This window comes from Leptinotarsa decemlineata, unplaced genomic scaffold (assembly GCF_025532065.1).
Source record: "Leptinotarsa decemlineata unplaced genomic scaffold, Ldec_3_MD MMD2_tig00004307_RagTag_RagTag, whole genome shotgun sequence".
Classification (NCBI taxonomy): domain Eukaryota; kingdom Metazoa; phylum Arthropoda; class Insecta; order Coleoptera; family Chrysomelidae; genus Leptinotarsa; species Leptinotarsa decemlineata.
The window spans coordinates 9,469,875-9,495,150 of NW_027412606.1; the positions used below are offsets into that span (position 1 = coordinate 9,469,875).

General features: G+C 34.2%; 1 protein-coding gene across 1 annotated transcript; it reads left to right on the forward strand.

The window, feature by feature from the left end:
• Positions 1-6,699: 6,699 nt before the first annotated feature.
• LOC111510428 (uncharacterized) lies at positions 6,700-23,279 on the forward strand. Its single transcript, XM_074178940.1, has 3 exons — positions 6,700-6,804; positions 15,900-16,093; positions 21,088-23,279. Exons 1-3 carry the CDS (start codon positions 6,747-6,749, stop codon positions 21,418-21,420), a joined length of 585 nt encoding a protein of 194 aa, XP_074035041.1. The 5' UTR covers positions 6,700-6,746; the 3' UTR covers positions 21,421-23,279.
• The last annotated feature ends 1,997 nt before the right edge of the window (positions 23,280-25,276 follow it).

The following is a 25,276-nucleotide window of genomic DNA, read 5'->3' on the forward strand; positions in this document are numbered from 1 at the left end:
CCTCTATGTCATAAACCGAACGTATATGTTCCAAATATAGAATATAGAATATTCTTGGAATATATACATGCCTTTAGAATATTCATAGAAAATGCTTGAATGGATATGGCACGATTATTCCCGAAAAAATGTGCATAGAATGTCTATAAATGGATTATTCTTTCGTGGATATTCTAAGAATATTGTCGATCGAATATACCATATTGGTATATTTTTAGAATATATCCGCAGGGTATATTTCGAAATGTTTTATACGGTTTATTACTGGAATTTTTAATTATCTTATGATAACATATTCAAATAATTCCATATCATTAAAAACAAAAATATTTGAAGATTTTAATCGAAGGCATAACCTCATAGTATTAACCAGTATTTGAACTTATCCCGAAGATTCTGATGAATTGCTCTAACTATTCGAAACGACAAAAAAAATCGAAAGTTCAAATAAATTAATCAATTGCATTTATAAATCGGTTCATTCTCATTCTATTTTTCTTTTTGTAATCGAAATTATTCAATAACAAAGCGACAAATCCTGGCAACAGAGGAATGGGGAAGTGAAGTATTGGAGTAAAAGTTTCTCATTGGTCATTTGAAGGGTAGCGCGGGACAGTCGAAGACTCTGTGAAAGCGGCTGCCCCTTCACGCTTGACAGCTTTTCTTTGAAATCGACAATTGGTTCAACATGGCGGTTGACATAGGTGTACCATTTATAGTTCTAGGCTGTCCAATTTCCAGTACAGCGAATAGTTTGCTTATGCATCTTCAAACAGTAGAGTTACATATTCAGTCTTTGAGAAAAGTAAGTAAAAGACAAAAGTATCGATAATAAAGACATGGTGCTTAACCTACAATACCTCATTTTAGGCCCGAGGAGAGTTGGTGTGAAGGATTTTTTGGTTTAACTAAATACATGTTTAAACGAGAGTGACTCCAGTTGTGTAACTTCAGTAGGGAAAAGTAAGTGAATGGCACATTCTTTTGTATCATTTGTTTTCATAATTTTCATCATTCTTTTTCAAGATAGTATCAATATGCCCCAAAGGAAAAGGAGTAGTACCTGGCCAAGAAACTGAAAACGTAATGAGTACTTTTCAACAACGAGAATGGAAGTTGCTCTCCAGGTCATAAAAAGTTGTAAATGTTCATGAGAAACCTGTGAGAAAAATATCTATTTGATTTTTATTCCAATTTTGTTTTACCACTTTCAAATAGTGATAATGCGTTCCAGGTATCAATAATGAAAGACTGGCTGATGCATTGTTGGATAAAAATCAGGAAAACTCTTCTGGTCAACAAAGTTTGCCTAATAACATTTGCTCATCACATTCTTGGAATATTCCAAATATTCCTAGAATATTCATAAAATATATTTGAAGAATATTCTATGGTGATTCCTTTTTTTATATTCCTACAATAAAATCATCTACGAGAACAATTCGGTCAGGCCAGTCTCAACACCCTACACAGTAGGTTAATGGACTGACACCTATCAGAAAACAACTACTCCCTTGGCTAATACCACGAAGGGCGTTGAATTATATCCGACAGGTGTCAGTGCAGGATTCTTCACAGAAGTTATTTCTGCATATGCTGTTGGCGATACGACTGCCGCAAAAGATTTTCAATTATTGGAACACACTTGCAGACCGGTTTTGGGCTGTTTGGGGTGTTGAGACTGGCCTGAACGAATTGTTCTCTTGGATGATTTGATTTATAGCCAGTCTTCAAGTATGCGCACTGACTATACGTGAAAGATTTCTTTCCTTATACGAGGAATTAGGCAAATTTTGGATATGCAGTTGGTTACCTCGTTCACAGGCAGATGGGGCAATGGCAAACCTGTTGTTTGTTGTAGTCTTCAGCTTAGTTCGAGGAATGATACTCTGACGGAATTCGATTTTCAATTATCGGAAATCATCGACTTCATGTTGATGATATACACTACCTTGCACTGACGAGTGGCCAAACAGCCCGAAACCGGTCTGCAAATGTGTTCCAATGATTGAAAATCTATTGCGGCAGTTGTATCGCCAACAGCATATGCAGGAATAACTTCTGTGAAGAATCCTGCACTGACACCTGTCGGATATAATCCAACGCCCTTCGTAGTATTAGCCAAAGGAATAGTTGTTTTCTGATAGGTGTCAGTCCATTAACCTACTGTGTAGGGTGTTGAGACTGGCCTGAACGAATTGTTCTCTAAGAGGATCTGATTTATAGCCAGTCTTCAAGTATGCCCACTGACTATACGTGAAAGATTCCTACAATAAAATTAGAATATCCTGAATATTTCATGAATATAACTGGGGTTCTATTCCTGGAATATTCTTAATAGAATATACCTTACATATTCTGAGAATATTTCAAGATATTCCAAGAATATTCCCCAGGAATATTACTAGAATATATCAAAGGTTCACCAGGAATACTTCAAGGGAATATTCTCTAGAAGCATAGCATAATACAGTATTACTAAATGTATATTCATGAAATATTCCTGGAATATCTATTGCTATGTGGGATGACCTGGCAAAAATCCACAAGAAGGAAGTCCCACTAAGACCCATCGTGAATGCGATAGGTTGACCTATTTATGAGCTGACCAGGCACTGAAAGACGCTTTCATAGCCGCTAATAAAGGAACAGAGTCATTTATTGAAGACTCGGTACATTTCATCAAAAAATGTGAGGTTAGATCCATAAGTTCTTTTAGTAATCTTCGACGTGGTCCCCTTGTATATGATGGTTCTAGCCACGATGTAGCCAGTAAGCGAAGTTTTTCCAGTAGAAATCACCGCCCTGTTCACCCATTGTTTATCACCTACATAGTTCTAGTGAGAATTTTTTTTCTATGACTGAACAGATAACACCGCAATGGGCATCCCGTTAGTCCCCTGGTGACAAAATGTTTCATTACAACTCTCAAACTATTTGTACCAGAGTGAGCGGCCGTAAAACCACATTGTTGATTGTCTTACTTCCATGACACTGTCGGTCTATTGCAGCAAGGTGAAAAGCCACTAAATCAAGGAACTATTACCTTCTTGGATGCATAACTGGATCATAGATTATACAAAAAACCAACTGATACGAACAAGTATCTGAATGAGAACTCTAATTTTCATAGAAATTCCATTTCAGAGGACACGATGTATCTGTGAACCTGCCTCATCGCTTTTGATAATGTCTACTGCACTTGTAGATAAATCGTAAGTTATAAAATCTTGCAGTCCACGGCTAGCAAACCTGGAAAATAACTTCCACACATAAAATCATTGTGCCGTCACTGAACTTACAAATTTTATACTTAAAAACATGAAAACAATATTCATACATTGAGGTTAATTTCAATAAAACAAAACACCAGAACTACAACAGTTTTCCCAGAGGTTCCAATTCTACTTATTGATATTGAATTGAACCATAAAACAGCCGACTGTTAAAAGCAAATTCCATACTTACCAACGTAATTTTATATGGATGAATTGCATCACATTATACTGGAGGAGATAGTTTAATAACTAATATTTATTATTTTTTGGGAAAGAAGTTTTTGGCTTTCTACTGCTCAATCTTGATACAAAAAAAATGTGAGGATCTTTCAAAGAAAGGAAAGGAGCAATCAACTCCAAAAGAAGTAACTCTATACATAGATGTGTAGATAATGCAAATAAGTAACTGTCAAACACAAACTGGAAGAAAAAGCTCTCCTGAAATAGCTACTCTCATATAAAAATTGAATTACATGAAAGAAAAATTCTTGCGAAAAAAATACTTTTATATGAACACTAAATTATAAAAAAAAAATTATCTACTCAGTTTGTATTCCAAACATTTATTATGGTATTGAATCAGATATCATTGACATGATTCCTACACAACATACTCAATGGAAGGTAAAAATTTCATTTGCATGAAACATTGTCATCCTCACTGGTAGACAAAAAGTTGTTTTGCCGTGAGACATTCAGTACCAAACTGGATAACATTTTAACAAAAAACACACCATTCATAACATTATGATTCAATGTCACGGACTGAGTTTAATCTAATCAGGTCAATAATGAAATCGTAATAACATTCATTCGCACATTTGATCAAATCCCAGCTAAAGGAATCTTATTTAAATTGAAAGGGTTATATTTTTAGGAAAGACAATTTTTGGCTTTCTACTTTACTCCCTCATGGTACAAAAAAGTTTGGGAATCTTCCAAAGAAAGTAGCTGTTTTGGGAGGAGTTTTTCATTCAATTTGTGTTTGAAAGTTACTTTTTTGCATGACATACACATCTATACCGGGTGTCCCAGAGCTTTTAGGCCAGCAGATATCTCAGTTACCTGCAGAACAAAAATTAAAACAAAAATATGTATCATAGGAGAACACAAGCACTTTCATGCAGCATAGCAAAATCCACCCCCTGGTAAACAACCCCCAAGAAACCACCCCTAACTTTTGTTTTTCAAATGGCACGCCCATGTTTGTTTTGGTTCAACTTACAGTCTTTTCCATTTCTTGGTCAATGATGTATCATGGTAGGTAGAATGACATGCAGAATCATAGAAAATTAAAACACAAATGAAATATTAATGTTCAAGGTCATCTGTATTTTGATACATGATACTACAGAAAATGTTCAAAATGTTGGCCAGCACTTGCCACACATGTTTCAAGTCGCCGAATCAGCGCGCGAGTACAGGAAGCCCTAATCATTTCCGGAGTAACGGTATGACAAGCCTCTAAAATTTTTTGGGTTAAATCGTCAATATTCATTGGTTGTGTTTTGAAGGCAACTCATTTCAGATATCCCCACAGGAAAAAGTCCAGTGGCGTGAGATCTGGAGAACGTGCAGGCCATCGCACAGGTTCACTATTTCCAATCCAACGGTCTCGAAAAGTATCATTGAGGAATGTAGTAACTACATTATGGTTATGTGCAGGAGCACCATCTTGTTGCCACCACATTTGTTGTCGTTCTTCAAGTGGAATATCTTCCAGAAGGGGAGGTAAACAATTTTCCAAGAAATGTAAATATCGGTGGCCCGTCAAAGTGTTTTGGAAAAAATGGGGCCCGATGAGTCGTCCATTATGTAAACCACACCACACGTTCACACCCCACATTGTTTGGAAATTGGTTTCTCTAATCCAGTGAGGGTTGTCCTGTGACCAATAATGCATGTTATGTCGATTAACAGTACCATTATTATGGAAGCGGGATTCGTCACTCCACAAGATTTGATTGAGGATGTTTGGATTGTCATGGACTAAAACTTGAATGTGAGCAATGAATGCCGTTCGTCTTTCGAAATCGGTAGGTCTGAGTCTTTGGTGTAAATGAATTTTGAAGGGATGATACTTGTACTGTTTGAAAATTCTCTGCACAGATGACTTACTGATCCCAATCTCTACCGCCAATGCACGAACCGAAATATGAGGATGTGCTTCGGCGTAGGCCAACACATTTATGCAATTTTCCTCAGTTCGCACGGGAGTAGGATGTACTTGATCTGTTTTTCCTGGAAATGATTTCGTTCGCATGGTATTTTCTACATACGAAAACGTATTACGACCTGGTTGTCGACGATCAGGAAAGCGCTGCCCATACAGCCTCTCCGCAGCACGTTTATTCTTTCGGCATTCACCAAAAATTAAAAGCATATCAACGTATTCGTTGGGAGTGAAGATAAAAGGCATTTTGATATACAACAACAATATCACGACTGATGGCAATGTGTCATCCAGATATCAGAGGAATGAAAGGAAGCACAAAAAGTTCTAACATTTTATCGCCTCTTTTTCTGCGTAGCGTCCACTTTTTCTGGTGTCTACAATGCAGAACAATTCGATCAGTCCAGTTAATAGTACCCACTAACGTATTCAATTTTCTCGAACAATTATGATATATCGTTGGTTGAGAAATAACAAGAGCTGTCAGTTGAACGACAAACAACATGGGGTTGCCATTTGAAAAACAAAAGTTAGGGGTGGTTTCGCAGGGGTTGCTCGCGAGGGGGTGGATTTTGCTCTGCTACATGAAAGTGCTGGTGGTCTTCTATGATATACATATTTTTTTTCAATTTTTTTTTGCAGGTGACTGAGATATCTGCTGGCCTAAAAGCTCTGGGACACCTGGTATATAGATTTCCTTCTTTTCCCACATTTTTTTTTGTATCGAAATAAAGTAGTAGATTAGTTTCAGAACATGAATATCACTGGAGTTTTATCCCAACACCGAACGGTTATTATTATTACTTCGACACGTGTTTCAATCACCAAGTGATCATCTTCAATGTTCCACATTTTCGAAAGCAGAGCAGTAATGGATGCACACTCATAAAACTCCCATTCTTATTTCGAAAACTTGGGAGGTTAAACTCCGTTAGGAATGTGTTGCAATGATTTTTGTGTGAGAAGTTGTCCTCCTAATAAAAAAATTGACGTGTGTCTGGCGTAAGTTTTCTATGGATCACTCTGTATAGACCTGTTCTGCTTCACTACTTTTTTCATATTCATTTCGACTGAATATCGAATAATTGCGTCATTATACTCTATTATTACAAATTATGGATAACTAATTCCAGAACATATTCATTGTTGAATTAAATTTCTGATCTATTAAGATTCATTCGTTACCGCACAATCTTATTTATAATCGACTACTTCGGATGGTTTTCCCTGATTCAAGTCACGATTTGTTTAGTATTAGAACAGATTGCATGGTTACCTGACACACGTATAATACAATGTTCAAAATATTTTTTCTATTAGTTTTACATTGGATTTGTGTTGAAACTTGTGGAGGTAGGTGTTATTTTAGAAATTTTCCTAAAGCGAACAGTAAATTCGATAGCAAAAAGTGAGACGAATGAAAAGAAAAAAAATTTCAAGTTTGTTTTGGGAACTGTCTACTTTGGAACGTTTATGAAACACTGATTTGAGTCCATAGATCCGTTATTATTATTTCAAAACTAATATTAGGTGCTTGATTCAATGACATATTTTGTTTTTGTTCAAAATACTGAGGTTACACCTTACCCTCACAAAGCTTTTGAACAAAATAGTTATGTTTTATGCTAGCTACTTAACCCTTTCGTAACAATGTCGGTAGGCATTTCAGATGTTGGCAGATAAACTACTTTCATAAGTTTGTTAGCAACTGCTTGTCTAACAAAATGGTGGCGCACATCAATTTGCTTCGTTCGCTTATGAAATAATGGGTTTTCTGTCAACTTTTGAACCCGCTAATTATCATTGTATAAAGTTATTGTGTAATTAAAACATATGACAACCTCATTCAATAAGTTTTTTAAATATATAGCTTCTTTACAAGCCTCAGTTATCGCCATGTATTCGGCTTCTGTACTGGACAAAGCTATAGTTTGTTGTTTCTTACATTCAATGGATTGATGAAAAAAACCTGTGATTCCTAATGTACAATTCAACCAGGATATTGTATATGTAAATGTGGGAAGTTTAGTAGCTCATAAGACTGACATTATTCTAAATATTGTAAGTTATAATCCAGCACTGATATTTTTAAGTGAAGCGAGAACAACTCCAGATATTAGCAATGCTGAAATAAACAGTGCTTTTCAGATAAAAGTATCCACCTCTAATAACTTTTGTAATACTGATATTTAGGAAAAATCCAAAAACACGTCAATTTATGTTGGAAGGGGCAAGCATTATGGCTTATTTAAACTTACTGGAAAAGCCACCCCCTCACCCCTAGCATCATCCCTTTTTTTTAAAAATTACTTCTCATATTTTTTATGTAAAATTTGGATACTCCTCTTTGAGCTAATTTCAAAAATGTATAATACTTGTAGGTTAAAGTGGTTAGTTTATGAGAAAAACAATTTTTCTTTTAATAGCACAAATTTTACTTATTTTTTATTTTCACCTTATTTGCCTGTAATAAAATGGGTTGTACAACAGTTCAAACTCTTTAATATTTTTAACTGTGCTATTTATTATGAAGTTACAATAAGTGTTCAAAATGAGTACCATTCACTTCCATACAATGGTATAATCTATTTTGAAATGCCTCTCTGACATTGCCTTATACGGCTGGATTTAATTGTCGACATTCATTTTCTATCCTCTCTCGTAAATCATCCAGAGATTCTGGTTGGGTAGCATAAACTTTTGTTTTCAAATACCCCCATAAAAAGAAGTCTAGGGGTGTTAAATCCGGGTACCTAGGTGGCCACTCCATCATCTGCCCTCTTCTACCTATCGAGCGGGGAATGTTTCGTTTAAAAATTGTCGGACAGGCATAGCATAGTGTGGGGGAGCTCTGTCTTGTTGAAATACCAGTAAATCTTCGGAAAGGTTATCATCATTTTCTATTATTGTGGTAATACGTGGGTCAACCCCTTCCCTGTGTAACTCAAGATATGATTCACCATTTAAATTTCCGTTGATGAAGAAAGGTCCGACAATATGGTCACCTAGGATACCACACCAAACGTTTAACTTTTGGGGATGTTGTGTATGAAATTCACGCATAATATGTGGATCACTTTCAGCCCAATATCTACAATTATGCCTATTTACTAAGCGATTTAATGAAAATGAGCAATCATCAGAAAACCAAATATTGTTTAACAATTGTGGATTGTTATTGATAAATTGCGTCATTGATTCGCAAAACTCTAGACGACGATCAAAATCATCTTCATTCAACTCGTGCACCAACTTAACTTTGTATGGGTGGTACTTGAATTTATGTAGAACTCGGAAAACTGTAGAAGATGAAACACCGATCGCTCTACTTATTGTTGACAACGATTGGGGTTGTTGAGCCTCTAAGCTGACTTGCCACTTGGATTGCTTCGTTATTTACGAGTCCCTCTCGCTTATGCACTTTATTGCAAACAGACCCTGTTGTGGTAAATTTCTCCATCAGTTGAATTACATACTTATGAGTTGCATGTCTTCCGTCATGTAATTCGTTAAATATTCTAGCTGCAGCTCTTGCACAATTATTATTTTGGTAGTATAAATCTACAATTTCAATTCTTTCTTGCAAAGAGTAAACCATTTCAGCGAAACAAAATAAATAATGTATCAAAGTACACTATCAATAGTGACTACAAATTCTACTTGACAATGTCAAACTTTAATAAAAAGTAAAGTTTTTTGTTGTTTGGATTTTTGAAGTAGAATAAATAGCACAGTTAAACAGATTAAAGAGTTTGAACTGTTGTACAATCCATTTTAGTACAGGCAAATAAGGTGAAAGTAAAAAATAAACTTACCATAAACTTACCATTTTAACCTACGAGTATTATACATTTTTAAAATCAGCTCAAAGAAGAGTATCCAAATTTTACATAAAAAATATGAGAAGTAATTTTAAAAAAAAGGGATGATGCTAGGGGTGAGGGGGTGGATTTTCCATTAAGTTTAAATAAGCCATAATGCTTGCCCCTTCCAACATAAATTGACGTGTTTTTGGATTTTTCCTAAATACCAGTATTACAAAAGTTATTAAAGGTGGATACTTTTATCTGAAAAGCACTGTATATAGATAACCATAATGTAATTCGATGTGATAGTAGCAGCAGTCATACTGGAGGGGTTGTCATATATATATATATATATATATATATATATATATATATATATATATATATAAGGGATAACATAGAATACAAGGTAAAAAAAATCTTTGGTCGGTGAACCTAACTACTGGATTCAGTTTGTTGAAATTAAAATCAATGGAAAGAAATGGTTAATAGGAGGTAGTTATCATTCGCCTAATGAAAGCCATTCTGGGTTTCTGGACAGTCTGGAAAATATTCTTGAAAATTATTTCTATAATAAAAAGTATACTCTGATTGGCGATTTTAATATTGATTTAAAAAAAGACAGTTTTTATAGTAAAAAGTCATAAATATAGGTATTCAACTCATTTGAAATTGATCAACTTGTTACTGATTACACGCGAGTGACAAATAACAGCAAAACTCTCATTGATTATGTGATCTCTAATGAATCAAATATACAAACTGCTGTACATGATGTTCCAAAAATATCTGATCATTCTATAATATCAGTTAACATTTTTGAGTGTAAGAAAGAAATTTGAAACAAATTAATTCGTGTAAGAAATTTAAATGAAAGTATATATAAAGGAATCAATTTAGAACTTCTCTCAATTGGAACTTGAATACAACCAATGTGAATGATATATTGGATGAAATAGAATCAAAAGTTACTGTAATCGTGAACAAAATAACACCTCAAAGGTGTTAAGTCAAATCAATTACCATTCTATGACAGTGTACTGAAAACATTATCAAGAGAAAAAGATATAGCTTATAAAAATTTCAAAAAATGTGCGAGAACAAAAATGGCAACAATATAAATACTCGCGAAACACCTATGTTAATACTCTGAAAGAAAAAGAAAAAATATATTTTGAAAATAAAATTGATGAAAACAAAAAAGATCCAAAAATTATGTGGAAATGTCTAAAACAACTAGTCAAACCAGTGGAATCACATAGTATAAAGAGAATTATGTTTGAAAATAGTAATAGTAATAAAAAATATGTGATAATCCAATAGGGATTGCCCATAATTTCAATGAATATTTTGTAAACAGTGTAATTGAGATAAAAAATAGTATATATTGTGATGAGATATGGACACCGAATGACTATGAACCCATAAACAGTGGGTTGAGTCAATTCAAAAAAATAAACATGATAACTTTATACAAGTGATGCAAGTAATTTTCGTCCAATAAACAGTTATACAATAAACAATTATAGCATTTTATTTGTTTACTGTTGTTTTGAGTGTCATTATTTGACGTTGACGTTTGTGTCCAGTGACTTTGTCTTGATGACGGCAGCGCTAATGACGATCTCGGAATGCTTGATCGCCATTATCATGAGTGAAAACTTATCTGGGAGTCCAGCCAAAAGCAATGATCCGATCCACACATCTGTGATCTCAAAACCTGTACCCTTCAACTTCTGCGCCGTTTAACTACTTGAGATACGTAGGTTGTCATGGAATCGCTGTTTTCAAGGAGAATTGAAATCAATGTTCGAAGCAAACAGAATTTTCGTTGATAACCCTTGTCATCGAACAATTTTTTAAATTTATTTCACACACCATCCACCGTACTCTCATTCTTGATATGCACGTTTGAAGAGGAGTCGATACCCATCACGAGTTTGGCTTAAGCTTTCTTCGTCTCAGCATCACTCAATGCCACTGGTAGGTTTTCCAAATCAATTCCCTCTAGCAGCAAAAAATTGCATGCGGAAAACGCTCAATCGTCCTAAGTTTCTTGACCTTTGAGTTTCTTCACATTGACTAGGTAACCTTGTTTCGCCTTGCAGTGGAGTGCGTTAAAATACCCCTGCTGGGTGGGTTTTTAATTGACGCCTCATTATCTCTTCATTGAAAACCGCATTATGGTAATGGGGAGCTTGGCCGTTATGAACCTCCTTATCCTAGCTAAGTACTCCTGAAACCTCTCATAGACCATGAAGAAACAATAACACCGAATATGAGTATACAGTGAAGATGAAAATCAACTAAACGATCCCAATTATTCCTCTCATAATACAGGATCAAGAGGAAGAACTACTCAGATCTCCGGCTCTCGAGACAAATTTGCAGATGAGAGAGAAAGAGCTACTCAGTTCTCTGGCTCTTGACTCAAATTTGCAAAGATGAGATTGAAGTTGATCAAATGATCACAAAAATACTTCCTGTGACATCGGATCAAGAGCAGGAGTTCCTCAGTTCTCGAAATCTTGAACAAACCTTGCAGGCTAGGTGGTACGATCAGAAAGCGACTCACTGTCTCCTTGAGAGCAGGATATTTGTTGAATCTGCCATACATCATATTCTTAGAAGTAGTAGCAGGAGCAGAAGAAGTAGAAGCAGAATCTGCAACAGATTTTCGAGCAAGTCCTGTAAATAACCGCTGTCAACAGAAGAGATGAACGTCAACTGAATGACTACAACTCTCCTTTTCGCAACAAATAATAAAAAAAAGAACTTTTCAGTTCCCCATATTTTGAGCCGAGTTTACAGAGGATATTGAGGTTTTCCGATTTTCCTATAACACTAGATAAAGAGTGGAAGTTTCTCAGTTCTACAACTTTTGAATAAACCTGAGGAGTTCTCTAGATTGAGGAAAATGTACCGTGGCTCGAAACCTTGGAGAAGAGTATTTTTCATTTGGAAATTCAGGCTCTGGTAGCAGAGCACGTATTTTGTTTCTGCCCTACTATGAATCGAATCAGTCTTTCAGCGTTTGGCAGAGTCCCACTACTAGGAAGCAGCTGACCTGGAAGATAACTCATCAAATGAATGAATCGGTCTCGGTGAAAAGCTGGATTCATTTGGTCTAGTTATCTAGTTGATTGATTGATAAATTTCATCTTTCCTACATAACTTGCCTATTTCTCCCTTCACAAAACAATGATCGTATACGTTTATAACTGCAATATTTCATTCTATCTACCGATCAAATATTACGTAAGTTTTTTCATGAAAAAATTTCGAAATTAAAAACAAAAATGGTTTTCATGTGTGGCGATTTTTCTGAATCTAAGAAATCTAAGAGGAAAGAAGAAAACATGAAGTAGAATGATAATAAAACCTTCTGAGAATACCGTTATTTGAAAAAAAGCGAAGAATGGAAATAATAAGATAATGAACGGAATAAATATTATTTATGAATGATTTATTGCAGTATTTTTTTCTGTATCATCAATAACATTCAACCCAATTGATGATTCGTGTATATATCAGCACAATAATTTGTTTCATTCTCAAATTACCGTTCTAATATTTTAAAAATCCATATTTATTATCCATTCTTCACATTATTTCAGTTCTAACTATTTCTCAAATTTTCAGATCCTGTTTTAATCAGGTTTTTGCTGTTATTTTTATCATTACAGATTTGTTTTCACACATAAATTTCATTTACAGGGCGTTTCATCGAAAATTTGACCCCCCTGTAAGTTAGAAATGGACGTTTAAATCAAAATTTCTAAGGACACGTCGATTTTCATTTCTAGGGGAACCGATTCTGATATGGAAATCATACCCGAAACTTCACCCCCCTGCGGTCAGCAACCACCCACCTTATTTATTTTAATGGCATGGGGGGTCGACTGATACATCATTTGAAAGGTATTTTGTATCTCTATTACCTCTGTAGTTTTTTTCGAAATTGATCCATTCGTTATTGAGAAATTGGAAGTTGGATGTATTATTTAAAAAAATTTAAAAAATTCGTTGTCGGTCATTTCATTGAGGAAATCAACAACAAATAATAACAGCGGAAACAAACTCAACGGAGAAATTGTTTAAAATAACCTCCACTTAGTTCCATACACTAATACAGTGTACTCTTGAAAGCGTTCCGTACATTATTCAAAATGTCCGGAGTCAGCAATAGGCATTCCCAAAAAATTTTCTGTCGCAGGTTTTCTATATTTGTAGGCTAAGTAGAGTATACTTTCAACTTCAGGTGTCTCCACAGAAAGAAGTATATCGGTGTGAGATCAGGTGATTTAGCTGGCCACTCCACTGGACCCCTTTCGCCGATCCAACACATTGGAAAACGTTCATCCAAAAACCCATCCGAACATCAAAATATGGGGGAGCACCATCCTACTGGAATGTTATTTCATTTTCTTCTTAATTGTCATAATTTTCTAAAATTTGTGTAATTATAGGATCTACACAGACTTATAACAGATTTAAGCATGTGTTACCATTGAGATTACTTTCAATGATGAAGGGTCCAACAATATGAATACCAAAAATGCCGGCCCAGGCATTCAATTTTTGTGGAGTTTGTGAATGTGTATTCATCATCAAATGAGGATTCACATTGCTCCAGTAACGACAATTATATCCATTCACTTCACCATTCAACATGAAAAAAACGAAAAAAAACATGTATTGTGTAATAGGTTGGAATTATTGGTCAATTTCTTGCTGAACACCTCACAAAACTGAAGTCGATGATAAGGATCATCTTCTTTCAATTCCTCAACTAGCTTTATTTTGAAATTATGGAATTTGTAGGCGTTCAAAATCCGAAAAACACTAGTAGCCGATACAACAGACGCTACTTGTCTGATAGATGGTTGACTATCCCTTTGTACATGTCCTAAAACTGCAACTTCAACTCCGTTTTTTCTGAGAGGACGGAATACTTCATGTTTTCTGTTGTGAACAGAACCTGAAGTTCAAAACTTATCCGTTAACTGTTCAACGTATTGATGGCTAACATTGTGGTCTGAATTATTCATTTTATAAATTCTTGCAGCAACTTCAACACATTTATTATTTCCATAATACTTTGCAACAATTTCTATTCTTTCTTCAGTATAATAAATCATGTTGGAATACAGTAAAAAAGGATGACTGCATTATAATTCGTGGAGAAGTGACAGTGACCAACTATCCACTTTTTTCTTCTGCGACAAGATTCAACAAAAACTACCAGTGCAAAAAAAACTGACAGTGTCATCCATTTCAAAACGTTTACTACTAACTAAATGAATTCTACAAATCTAGAAGACCTCCGACATCTTCATTAATGTAAGGAACGCTTTCGAAAGCAGTATGGAATTAGATGAAGGCCATTCTGAACACTTCATCCGCTAATTGATATTACTTTTGTTGATTTCCTCGATATAATGAGCTACAGCGAATTCTCTGTTTTTTCTTCAATAAAACGTTCAACATTTAATTCCTCAATAACGAATTGATCAATTTCGAAAAAAATTACAGTAGTAATAGAGAGAGAAAATACTTTTTGGGAAAGAAAGTTTTTGGCTTTCTACTATTCCATCTTGATACAAAAAATGTGGGAATCTTCCAAAGAAAGGAAGGAAGTAATCAATTTGAAAATGAGTAACTTTATACATGGATGTGTAGATCTTGCAAAGAAGCAACACAAACTGGAAGAAAGCCCTCCTGAAACAGCTACTTTCATATAAACATTGAATTACACGAGAGAAAAAAATTCTTTCGAAACAAATAGTTTCATATGAACACTGAGTTATACAGAAGATACTTTTTTTACTCGGTTTGTATTCCAAACATGCATCATGGAATAAAATCAGATATCATTCACAGGAGTTATACTTCAAATGAATGGTAACAAATTGCACTTACATGGAACACTGTCATCCTCACTGGTAGACATCGATATTTCGCCGTAAGACACTTGCCTTAGGGCTCTTCAGTACAGATCTGGATAACATTATAGAAAATACACACAATTCATTCTTGAGTTACGATTTTTTATGTCACGGAATAATTTTGATCTACTTATGTCATCGATGACATCGTAATGACATTCATTCACCTATTTGAATAAATCCCAGCCAAGAGTAATCTCATTTGAATTGAAGGGGTTATATTTTTAGGAGTGATTAATTTCTGGGAAAGAAAGTTTTTGGCTTTCCACTACTCCATCTTGATACAAAGAATCTGGGAATCTTCCAAGATGGAGTAGAAAGCCAAAAACTTGTTTTCCAAAAATTATTCACTCCTAGAAATATAACCCCCCAATGCAAATAAGAGAAAATACCTTTTGAATGATGTATCAGTCGACCCCCATGCCATTGAAAAAAATAGGGGAGTTGTTAGTGACCCCGCAGGGAGGTGAAGTTTCAGATATGATTTCCATTTCAGAATTAGTCCCGCTAGAAATAAAATTTGACATGTTCTTTGGAATTTTCGATTATATGTCCGCTTATGACTTACAGGCGGGTCAAATTTTCGTTGGAACTCCCTGTATGTTTTTAGGCGATGGAAGTCGAAACTCCTAACATTCATGATGAAAAATATCTTTGATTATCCCATGTGCTTCAATTGTGTTCCTGAATTCAGATTATTATTGGAGAGATTACGATGGTAGAATACCGGTGGACGCCATTCCTGCCGGTAATAATACAGATGGATTATCCTACATCGGACAAGCATACGTTCACCACTATGGCCTGCTTCTGGGTACAATAATTCCACCTGCTATGGAGATGAAAATTCCCTGCTATGGAGTCGTAGTAACCAATATCATCATTAAAGTGAGTTTTTTATGTTCCATTGCAAAACATTTGCATAATGAGTTATTTACCGAATTTTGGAATTTTTGAGGAAAAGGGGGTAATGGGAGTGACTTGAGCAAGATATAAAATGAAACACACAATTTTCACTTTATATTCATTCCAATCAACTTTTAAAGTATTTTAATTATCACACTATCAATCTCAGACAGTTTATTTACCTTTGGAATTAATTAACATTAAACTTCAAAATATTTGACCGCCATAGTTGATCACCATTGTCCATATCTGAGGGTAATTATATTCTCTATGAGAAAAATGAGAGTCACCCTAGCCTAACAATTGTCACATGTGTAACCTTTCGGCGATTTCGATCCTGTATAACTAGCGTGTGCCCATAAGCCACAAGAAGTGCATCTGTACCATAACTTATTTTTGCGACCAAATTCATCACATACCAAACATTTATTCAAATCGTCTGCTTCATCATCGTTACATATCTAATTGAGACTAATATCTGATTCTGAAGAAGTGCTTAGATCTTGAAATACGCGCCTTTTGGCCTTATTCGCAATATCTTTCTTAGGTGTCTGCTTCTTGTTAGCTTTCGGCATCAAGTTTTTACTCCTTTTGTTGCTCTAGATGTATTTTCATTTTCTTTTTTAACAAAACTATCCTTGACGGGTGTTGTTGACATAATTTTTGCATGTTGTTTCCTTCTTCCTTTTCTTATGGGAATCATTTTGACAGTTGATGTAAGCAGATCTTCAATATTGGAATTCAATATTCCAGGAGCTAACGTTGACGATGAAGTCAACTGCTATGGATATTATTGGTGGCATATGATTTATTTCTGCAGACGATGTAGATGGTGTTGAAATTCGTTGTAACCGATGAATAACATAACATTGGATGTATTGTTGCAGATAATGTAGATGGTATTGGATCTGTTGGAGCAGATATAGATGTAATGACGATTGAGGTATCTTGAATAATTACTCCAGGTTGGGTTGAGACTTCAGCGGAGGTAAAATTTTAATAAAAAAATTTTCGGATTTTTTGGGACAATAACTGATGCCCGGAATCCTGATTCACCTTTATCTATATATGTAACGATAGAATATGCTCTATTTAATATAGCTGCCACATCATATGGAGTTATTTTCTCTGTAAGGCGTTTTTATAAAATAAATCGCACTCCTTTTCGTAAATAACTTTAGGAGAACCAAAAAATGTGAGATTCAATGGCAGCATCCTGTGGGAGGTATGTGGAGGAAGTAACAGCATATGCTTATTATTTTCTGAAGAAATGAACTTTGAACGTTCAAGCCAGTCTCGAATTTACCTTCACAGTAGATTCAATGGACTGACGACTATCAGAAAACAACTACCCCCCTGGCTAATACCACGAAGGGCGTTGGATTATATCCGACAGGCGTCAGTACAGGAATCTTCACAGAAAATGTCCTGCATATGCAATTGGCAATACAAGTGAAAGAGTCGAGCTTCAATTTTGAAACGGGCACACTTGCAGACCGATTTCGAGCTCATTAGCCACTCATCAATGCAAGATAGTTGCCATCATCGACCTAAAGTCAATGATATTCCATAATCAAAAATCGGAATTTTTTCAGAGTATTTCATTCCTCTTCCTAAGTTGGAACGAACAACAAAATGTAACTCCATCTAGTGGACGAGGTATTAGCCAGGGGAGTAGTTGTTTTCTGATAGGCGTCAGTACATTTAACATACTGTGTAGGTATATTCGAGACTGGCTTGAACGTTTAAAGTTCATTTCTTTAGATTTGTTTACTGCCAGTCTTCAAGCATAGTCAACTGACTAAATAGATGTTCAATAATCCAACCATTATTTGAACATTTGTATATAGCTCCTGCAGGACCGTCTTCCTCAAGCTGAGGAGTAATTTTTTTCACGAGAAAATGAGCATTGGTGGCACAAAACTACTAGCAGCTCTCATGGCACACAAGTTAATTATATTATTTTTTCCTCTTTCACAACTTGTTATGGAGCCAACTTTTTTCATGCCTTTGGGAGCTAATGTTTTTTCAGGATCTTGCATTGTGGAAATACCTGTCATGTCGTAGTTATAAATATTAGGAGTGAATTTATATTTATTTGAAAGTGATTGACTAATATTTCATGATGAATTTCATCAGTTCAGTTCAAACAATTATATTAAGCAAAAAACCTGAAATGAAATAATAATGAAATAAAATACAAGTAAAAATGGAACGAGTTGAGCAAAAAATAAATAAAATAAATTTAAAAAATTAAACGTTTCGTCTCACCCGTCTTCGGTCCAATTATCACCCGTCTTCGGGTGATAACTGGACCGATTCCTCGGCGAACTGACTATTTATAGGTCAGTTGACTACTTACATTTATCTCTGCTCTCCTTTTTTGGCTTCACTGGTTTAGTGGGAGATAACCGTTTGGCGAGAGTCGGCCATTTTTCGCTTGATTATGGGTTTTCATATGTTGTGTATCTCAACGCTAGCTTGGCTGAATACATTATTGGATAACATGTATGTAGCTTCTTTGAATTTCCTCCCAAACCACATGTTCCTCATTGTGTATGATCTCAGTTCGAGACTATTCGATGTTATGATGACGCTTTCCTTATTTGAATCGTTGTGATTGCATAAAAAATAGAAGTATTTTATCCGGTCTGACAAAACCTTTCCAACATCTGCTGTGAATACAGGAAGTCATCCGAGGCGTGGTTCCGATAAATTGTTCTTCTTTAACCGATTTTGGAAGTTTAAAAAAGGTTATATTCATAGCTTTAGCAGCACTTCTCACGTATTATAGTTATAGAAATAACATATGGATTCGGTTTCCGAGAAAATACCCGCAATTTGAATTTTTTATATGGACCGTAAAAAGGAATCACTTGATATGAATAACTTTTTTGGAGGAGAACCTGGATATATCACAATGATTGAAATTTTCCAAATTTCGAATTGCCATTTAAATTAGTTATAAAGTGGGTACATTCTTCTCATTTCAACCAACTTGTATCTCCTACGGTTTCCTATTATTCCATGCTGCCCCTCTTCATCTTGGGCACACTCTATACATCTGATCTACTCGACACTGAAATTTTGTCTCTATTGTTTTCGATTCCACTCAATTCATTATTCGTTTCGTAAGTACGCTCAAGTATGCCTTGAAATATCGATTGATGGGTACAACAAAATTGGTCAATGTCCTGTGACGCTTAACATCATTTCTTGAAGTTGGATAAACGCGGTAATTTTAGTTATTTCATCAAAATTTATACGAAGTATACATGTACAGACTTCTTCTAAACTGAGCATTACTGAACAACTTATTCAATCCAAATAAAAAAATTGTCAGGTTTAATTATTCAATTAGAAAATGCTACATTTCGGAGCATAAACTTGTGATTTTAGGTGTCCCCAAAAAAAAATGGACGGGATTGAGGTCCGGAGCCTCGGGGGTCAATGCTCAGTGCCTTCTCTCCCTATCCATCGTTGGGGATATGCTAGGTCTAAAAAAATTCTTGCTATCACACTAAAATGAGCAGAAACTCCATCGTGCATTAATCAAGAGTGATTTTGAAGACCAATGGGAACATCTTCCATAAGTTGGGGAAGCTCGTGTTCCAAAAAATGTAGGTGAGCATGTTCATTCAAAAGTAAGGGGAGAAAATAGGGCATAATTAAATAATCCCCAATTATACCTACCCATACATTAAAAGAGAAATCTGTCCTGGAAATGAGTTTGCCTTATCGTATGTGGGTTATCTTCCGCCCAGATGTGGTTGTTATGGAAGTTCATGATACCATTTCTCGAAAAATTAGCCTCAACTGTGAAGAGGATTTTTGATAAAATTTGCGGATGTTGTTCGACTTTTCCATGAAGCTATTGAGCAAATTCGATACGTGGTTGGAAATAAATTATTGAAATCAAATTTGGTTATAAAGTAATATGCATCGATATAAAAAATTGTAAATATCTCGAAAACGATCACCTCCAGCGTTGTTGAGAAAGTGTACTGTTTTTACTTGGGAAAAGTGTGGAAATTAGGTTTTTACATGAAAAGTACCAAAAGTTCACTGTCAAAAACGTTAGGGCAATTTGAAATAAATAATGACAGCGTACGCAGCGCCCTCTAGATGTTATATGAAAATAATACAAAATTATGATTTCACACGTCAAAAACCCCCGGGTACCGAATTTCGTGCAAATAACTCATTTTTTGCAAGATTTATTTTCAGAAAGCGAACAAAATTATTCAATTTCAACACCCCGTATCTCCGAAGCGAAGCATTTTCGGGCACAAGTTCATATAGATTTTTTTTTATTGTCTCAGGAATACGTCACTTGAATATTTCAAGGTACTTATATTACACTTTGTATATTGCATTACACTGGTTCGTACTTCCATTATCTAATATTATATAAATTTATTTGAAATCCCTGAAGGAATCTATGAAAAATTGAAAGGATGAGTTGAAAAATAACAATCATATTGAGCACAAAAACCCAAATTACAATGAAATAAAACAGAAGCAACAACCAAAAAAATTAAAGAAAATTGAACTATCAACACGAGACAAAAATTAAAAATTATCAACAACAAATGAAAATTAAAAATTAAAAAATTTCAAGTTACTCACTTTCTTTGTAATGTTAATAATAGCTAGACATAGAAAATATTACCTAATGTTCTAACAAGGACGGCATTATCAAAATGTTGGTCGATAATTGTTCATAACTGTTTTAAAATTGACAACATTAACATTTTTTTCAATATCTACTGCATCAGATCAAAAAAATGAGAAGTGATGAGAAGTGAAAGTAAAATGTTACGGATCTGCTACATTTTCTGAACTTCAACTGTGAGAAATCGGCTTCGATTTGTTTTCATTGACTCTCTCTGGTCAAAATATGAATTTCATATTTTTTTTGAATTTGAATAACATCTCATATGTTAACACATATTGAAGTAAACACTTTATTTCAGATTTTGTGTGCGCCAAATTTATCCAAATTTCACTGGGTACCTACTACTGTCGACAGATTCAAGAAAGACACGAGAGACCAATGTCCTGTGTTAGGGGGATACGATCGGAAAGCTTGGGAGGATAGGGGCACACTTGGCAATTTGAACATTGGCAGAACTCGTGAGCATGGGGATGTGATCATTGGAAACATAGCGTCTTTTGATCCCAAAGAAGTATGGTTTTATTACCCTCTGGATGGTGGGGAAAAAAGAGCTTTTCATTATGAAGTATTAGTGTACCGTGGTGATCCTACTCTCAACACTGTCACCTCAATTTCGATAAGTAAGGATTGATCCCTGAATGATTTTTCGTTAAATTCTTTAAAAATATTTTTTGAGATTATCATTTGAACTCTCATGACGCCATTTGTTAAAACGAAGGTCGGAGAAAAATGTATTACTTTACAAACGTTTACCTTTTGAAATAATCAAGGTGAACATTTTTTTCCAATGGTGCTCTATTTCTCAAAGTGTTCAGGAGATATTGTAACCCAATCGAATTTTAAAATTGATAGTCATGTGCTATACTGACGTTAACGGCGATACCTATGTCCATGCTTTAACAAGAGCGTGGAGCACTACTGGCAGAAGGTGGCATATTTCCATCGAAAATTTTGAGAGTTGCTAGATAGTTTATGAGTTATTGACGAAAAATCAAATGTTTCCCTTATTCACCCTAATTTGTTAATTGCAATTTCAATTTTTGTGTGCTTTGAATACATCGGAACCCATTTTCAATCATCATTCTAATTCCAATGAGCTGTCGCTTATATCTTTGAGAACTTTATCTCTGAACAGGAATTTCAAATTGTGAACTATACAGGATGTTTAAAATTCGATCCTCACCATTGAAACTACGGAAACTACGAGAGATACGAAGATGGTTAAATTGATGCAAAGTTGTGCATTTACCTGACTAATAATATGAGGAAGTTCTGAAATTCCAAGTATTCTCGGAGATATCCGAAAAAAAACCGAAATTTTGGAAAATGGTTTATATTTTTTTTGGCTCTACTTTTCGAAAGATTCGGAAATGAATTGCACTTCCACTTTGCCACTTTATCCCTGCTACATAATGGTATTTTCAGTATTGCTATCCGACGTTTCGTCTTCCAGTCACCATCATCAACTTCATTTTTCTTATAGCCGCTATATAGGATTGTTTCTGTTTATAATAGAACCAGATTTTACCTTTTCAATAATGTATCATAAGTAATCATTCTTTTTCAAAAAATTGAAGATATTGAAAAAAAAATTCTTATCTTAATAGGCTTCGACTTTCATTATTCTAAATCAGACTTTAAATTTGTTACATTCAATGACATTTTGTTATTGTACAAGTCATTGAATTTTTGGCAGAAAATGGCTTTCACGAATGAAGAAAAAGAGATAAGATACAAATAAATCCATTACAAATATGATAGAAACAGTATCAGGACATCGGAAATGTATTTAAACTTGTATCCCGAGATACGAAAACCACATTTAACTATGTTCAAGTTTTTGAATCAAAATCTCACCGAGTTTGGTTCGTTTGGAAAGCCAATGGAGAGATAAATTAGACATTGTGTCCTTTCCAATGAAAATAAAACTTTGAACAAATAATAATAATCAACGAAAATGTAAAAACAAAAGTGAATCACAGCAAATACCCAAAATGCTGCCCTTTTTCATGATAACACAACTGTGCCCTTCTTCGAATATTATTCACTGCACGATCAATCTCCCTCCTCTTCAATCTTCTGAACTCTCCAATGCTGTTCTGAAGGTCCTCAATATTTTGATATTACCTCTGAACATAAACTTCATTTTTCAATATACCCCATAAGAATGTATCCATAACACTCAAGTCTGGAGACCTTGCTGGCCACTTCACCGGCCCATTATTCCCCATCCATTTATCACCAAAACTTTCAGTCAGGTAATTCGATACTCGTCTGTTTGTATGAGGTTGAACACCATCATGTTGAAACCAGATGTTGTTATTGTTAGCCAAAGGTAGATCATATAAATAGTCTTCGAAAATCGATATTAAAAACTGGTGATAGGTTTCTCCAATCATAATTTTGTCAAATAAATGGGGACCCAAAATCCTATCTTTGTAAATTTCAGCCCACACGTTAATACTAAATCGCACTTGAAGTCAAATTTCTTGGAAAACATAGCCTTAATTGAAATTAAGTACATCAGTACTCTCAATTCATGAAAAGTTGATATTCTGATGATAGTTTGGACAAACTCGAAATATTCAAATAACACCAAGAAATCGATTCCATATCATACAGGGCTTGCTAAAATTACTATTATTTCCATTATGCATGAAAGAAAGAATCTAACTTTCTTTTGAAATCTAACCTTCTTTTGAAAGAATCTATCCTTACAAAGAGACTTTTTCTTGAAATGTCCTTCATATCACAATCCAGTCATTGCTTAAATAAAAAAACTGATCTAAATCACCTAAGTGAAATTTACTCTTTTTTACTACAAATTGAAACAAATTTTAATAATTTCAAAAATTCATTTTTATTAGAATATAGTACATGAAATAATCATAATCAAATTGGCATTTCTGTATAGGATGAAAGTTTGGCAATACTGAATCCAATAATGTAATTGTTTTCTGAACTGTCATGTCATTTATTTCTCTTTTTCCATTTTCATCCAAAATTAGTATTATAACCTATTTTGTGATATGTACCGGCCTGGTACAAAATCAGAATTTTAGAATTAAAAAAGAAAAATTTACTCATTAGATTCACAATAATTTTACCAGAATTGACGTTTATGTGTTTAATTGTTTGATGTGTAACTATAATCATCTTGAATCACTATCCAAACTAATTTCAATGTTTTCCCATTTCTCAAATCTGAGTTCAACATTGAAATTAAATGATAACAAAAATTATTTTAAACATCTCTGAGTCCAACCTCAATGACAATGTAAGTACATAAATTTCAACTGTACAAATCAATTAGTCTTATGTTCTATCATTGTAGTTTTCCCTGAGGATGACAGTATACATTGTCGAAATGATTGGAATATATTGTTAAAAGAGTACAATTTCTCAATATATATATATATATATATATATATATATATATATATATATATATATATATATATATATATATATATATATATATAAATCGGTTTAATTCGTGAGGTTGCAGTCAATAGAAAACTCTTTGTTATATGTCAAGCTTTCGGTATATTTCACACCTTCGTCAGGACAACTACAATAATAAGATCATATATCTTGTAAAAAATATATAACTATGGCGAACTCCCTAACGTGAGAATAAAATATGAAATGGTTCAAAAATAGATATTTATTCTCAAGTTAGTAAGTCACTAATTATTCTGTTATATATATATATATATATATATATATATATATATATATATATATATATATATATATATATATATATATATATATATATATATATATATATATATACAGTGTGACCCATTTAAAATGGAACCACCCCTGTAGAATGTGCATTTTTCAATCAATCTCAATTTTTTTTTATTGAAATATTAAGCATGAAAAACTGTATCTTGACACTAACTTTCACAATTTTAGTTTCATTTCCAAGGCACTCTATGGTTTTTTTTGTTTGTCAAAAACGGCAAAAGTTTATTAGGTAATTTTTGTTTTCAAATTTGACTACACCACTGGATTCGTAGTCGTTATAAATCAAAACTGTCAAATTTTCATTAAAAAATATTTGTTAACAACGAAGTTACAACAACTTCAATTTTGGAAACAAAGTATTTGTTTGTAATTTTTATTGAGATTATAGACATATTTGAGATCTGACAACACTGTCATCACCAAGTAGAACACCAGTGAATTTGTACAGTGAAAATCCGAAGTCAACAGCTCAATGCGTTCTACAGTTATAACTCCTGAAAATATGGTAATGTGAGAGATTTGTGGTGCAAGCGTTTTGTAATAAAAATCTGACTACGCCACTGGATTTGTGGATAATATTCCCTTAAAATCATTCATTTGAGTGTAGGTTACGAGAAGTGAAAATTAAAATAAAAATTGAATAATTGAATAACAGAAAATTAAAAGTTCATTTTCAAGTTACGCAGTAGTAGACCAAGTTCAGAATCTCATGTCATGGGATCTCCCAATTG

What these genes read in the sequence shown, in the direction of transcription:
- LOC111510428 (XM_074178940.1), top strand. Translation starts at nt 6,747, where the DNA reads ATGTTCAAAATATTTTTTCTATTAGTTTTACATTGGATTTGTGTTGAA. An exon ending in TTGTGTTGAAACTTGTGGAG is followed by an intron (nt 6,805 to 15,899) that starts GTAGGTGTTATT and finishes TCCTGAATTCAG; the next exon opens with ATTATTATTGGAGAGATTAC. An exon ending in TAACCAATATCATCATTAAA is followed by an intron (nt 16,094 to 21,087) that starts GTGAGTTTTTTA and finishes ACTTTATTTCAG; the next exon opens with ATTTTGTGTGCGCCAAATTT.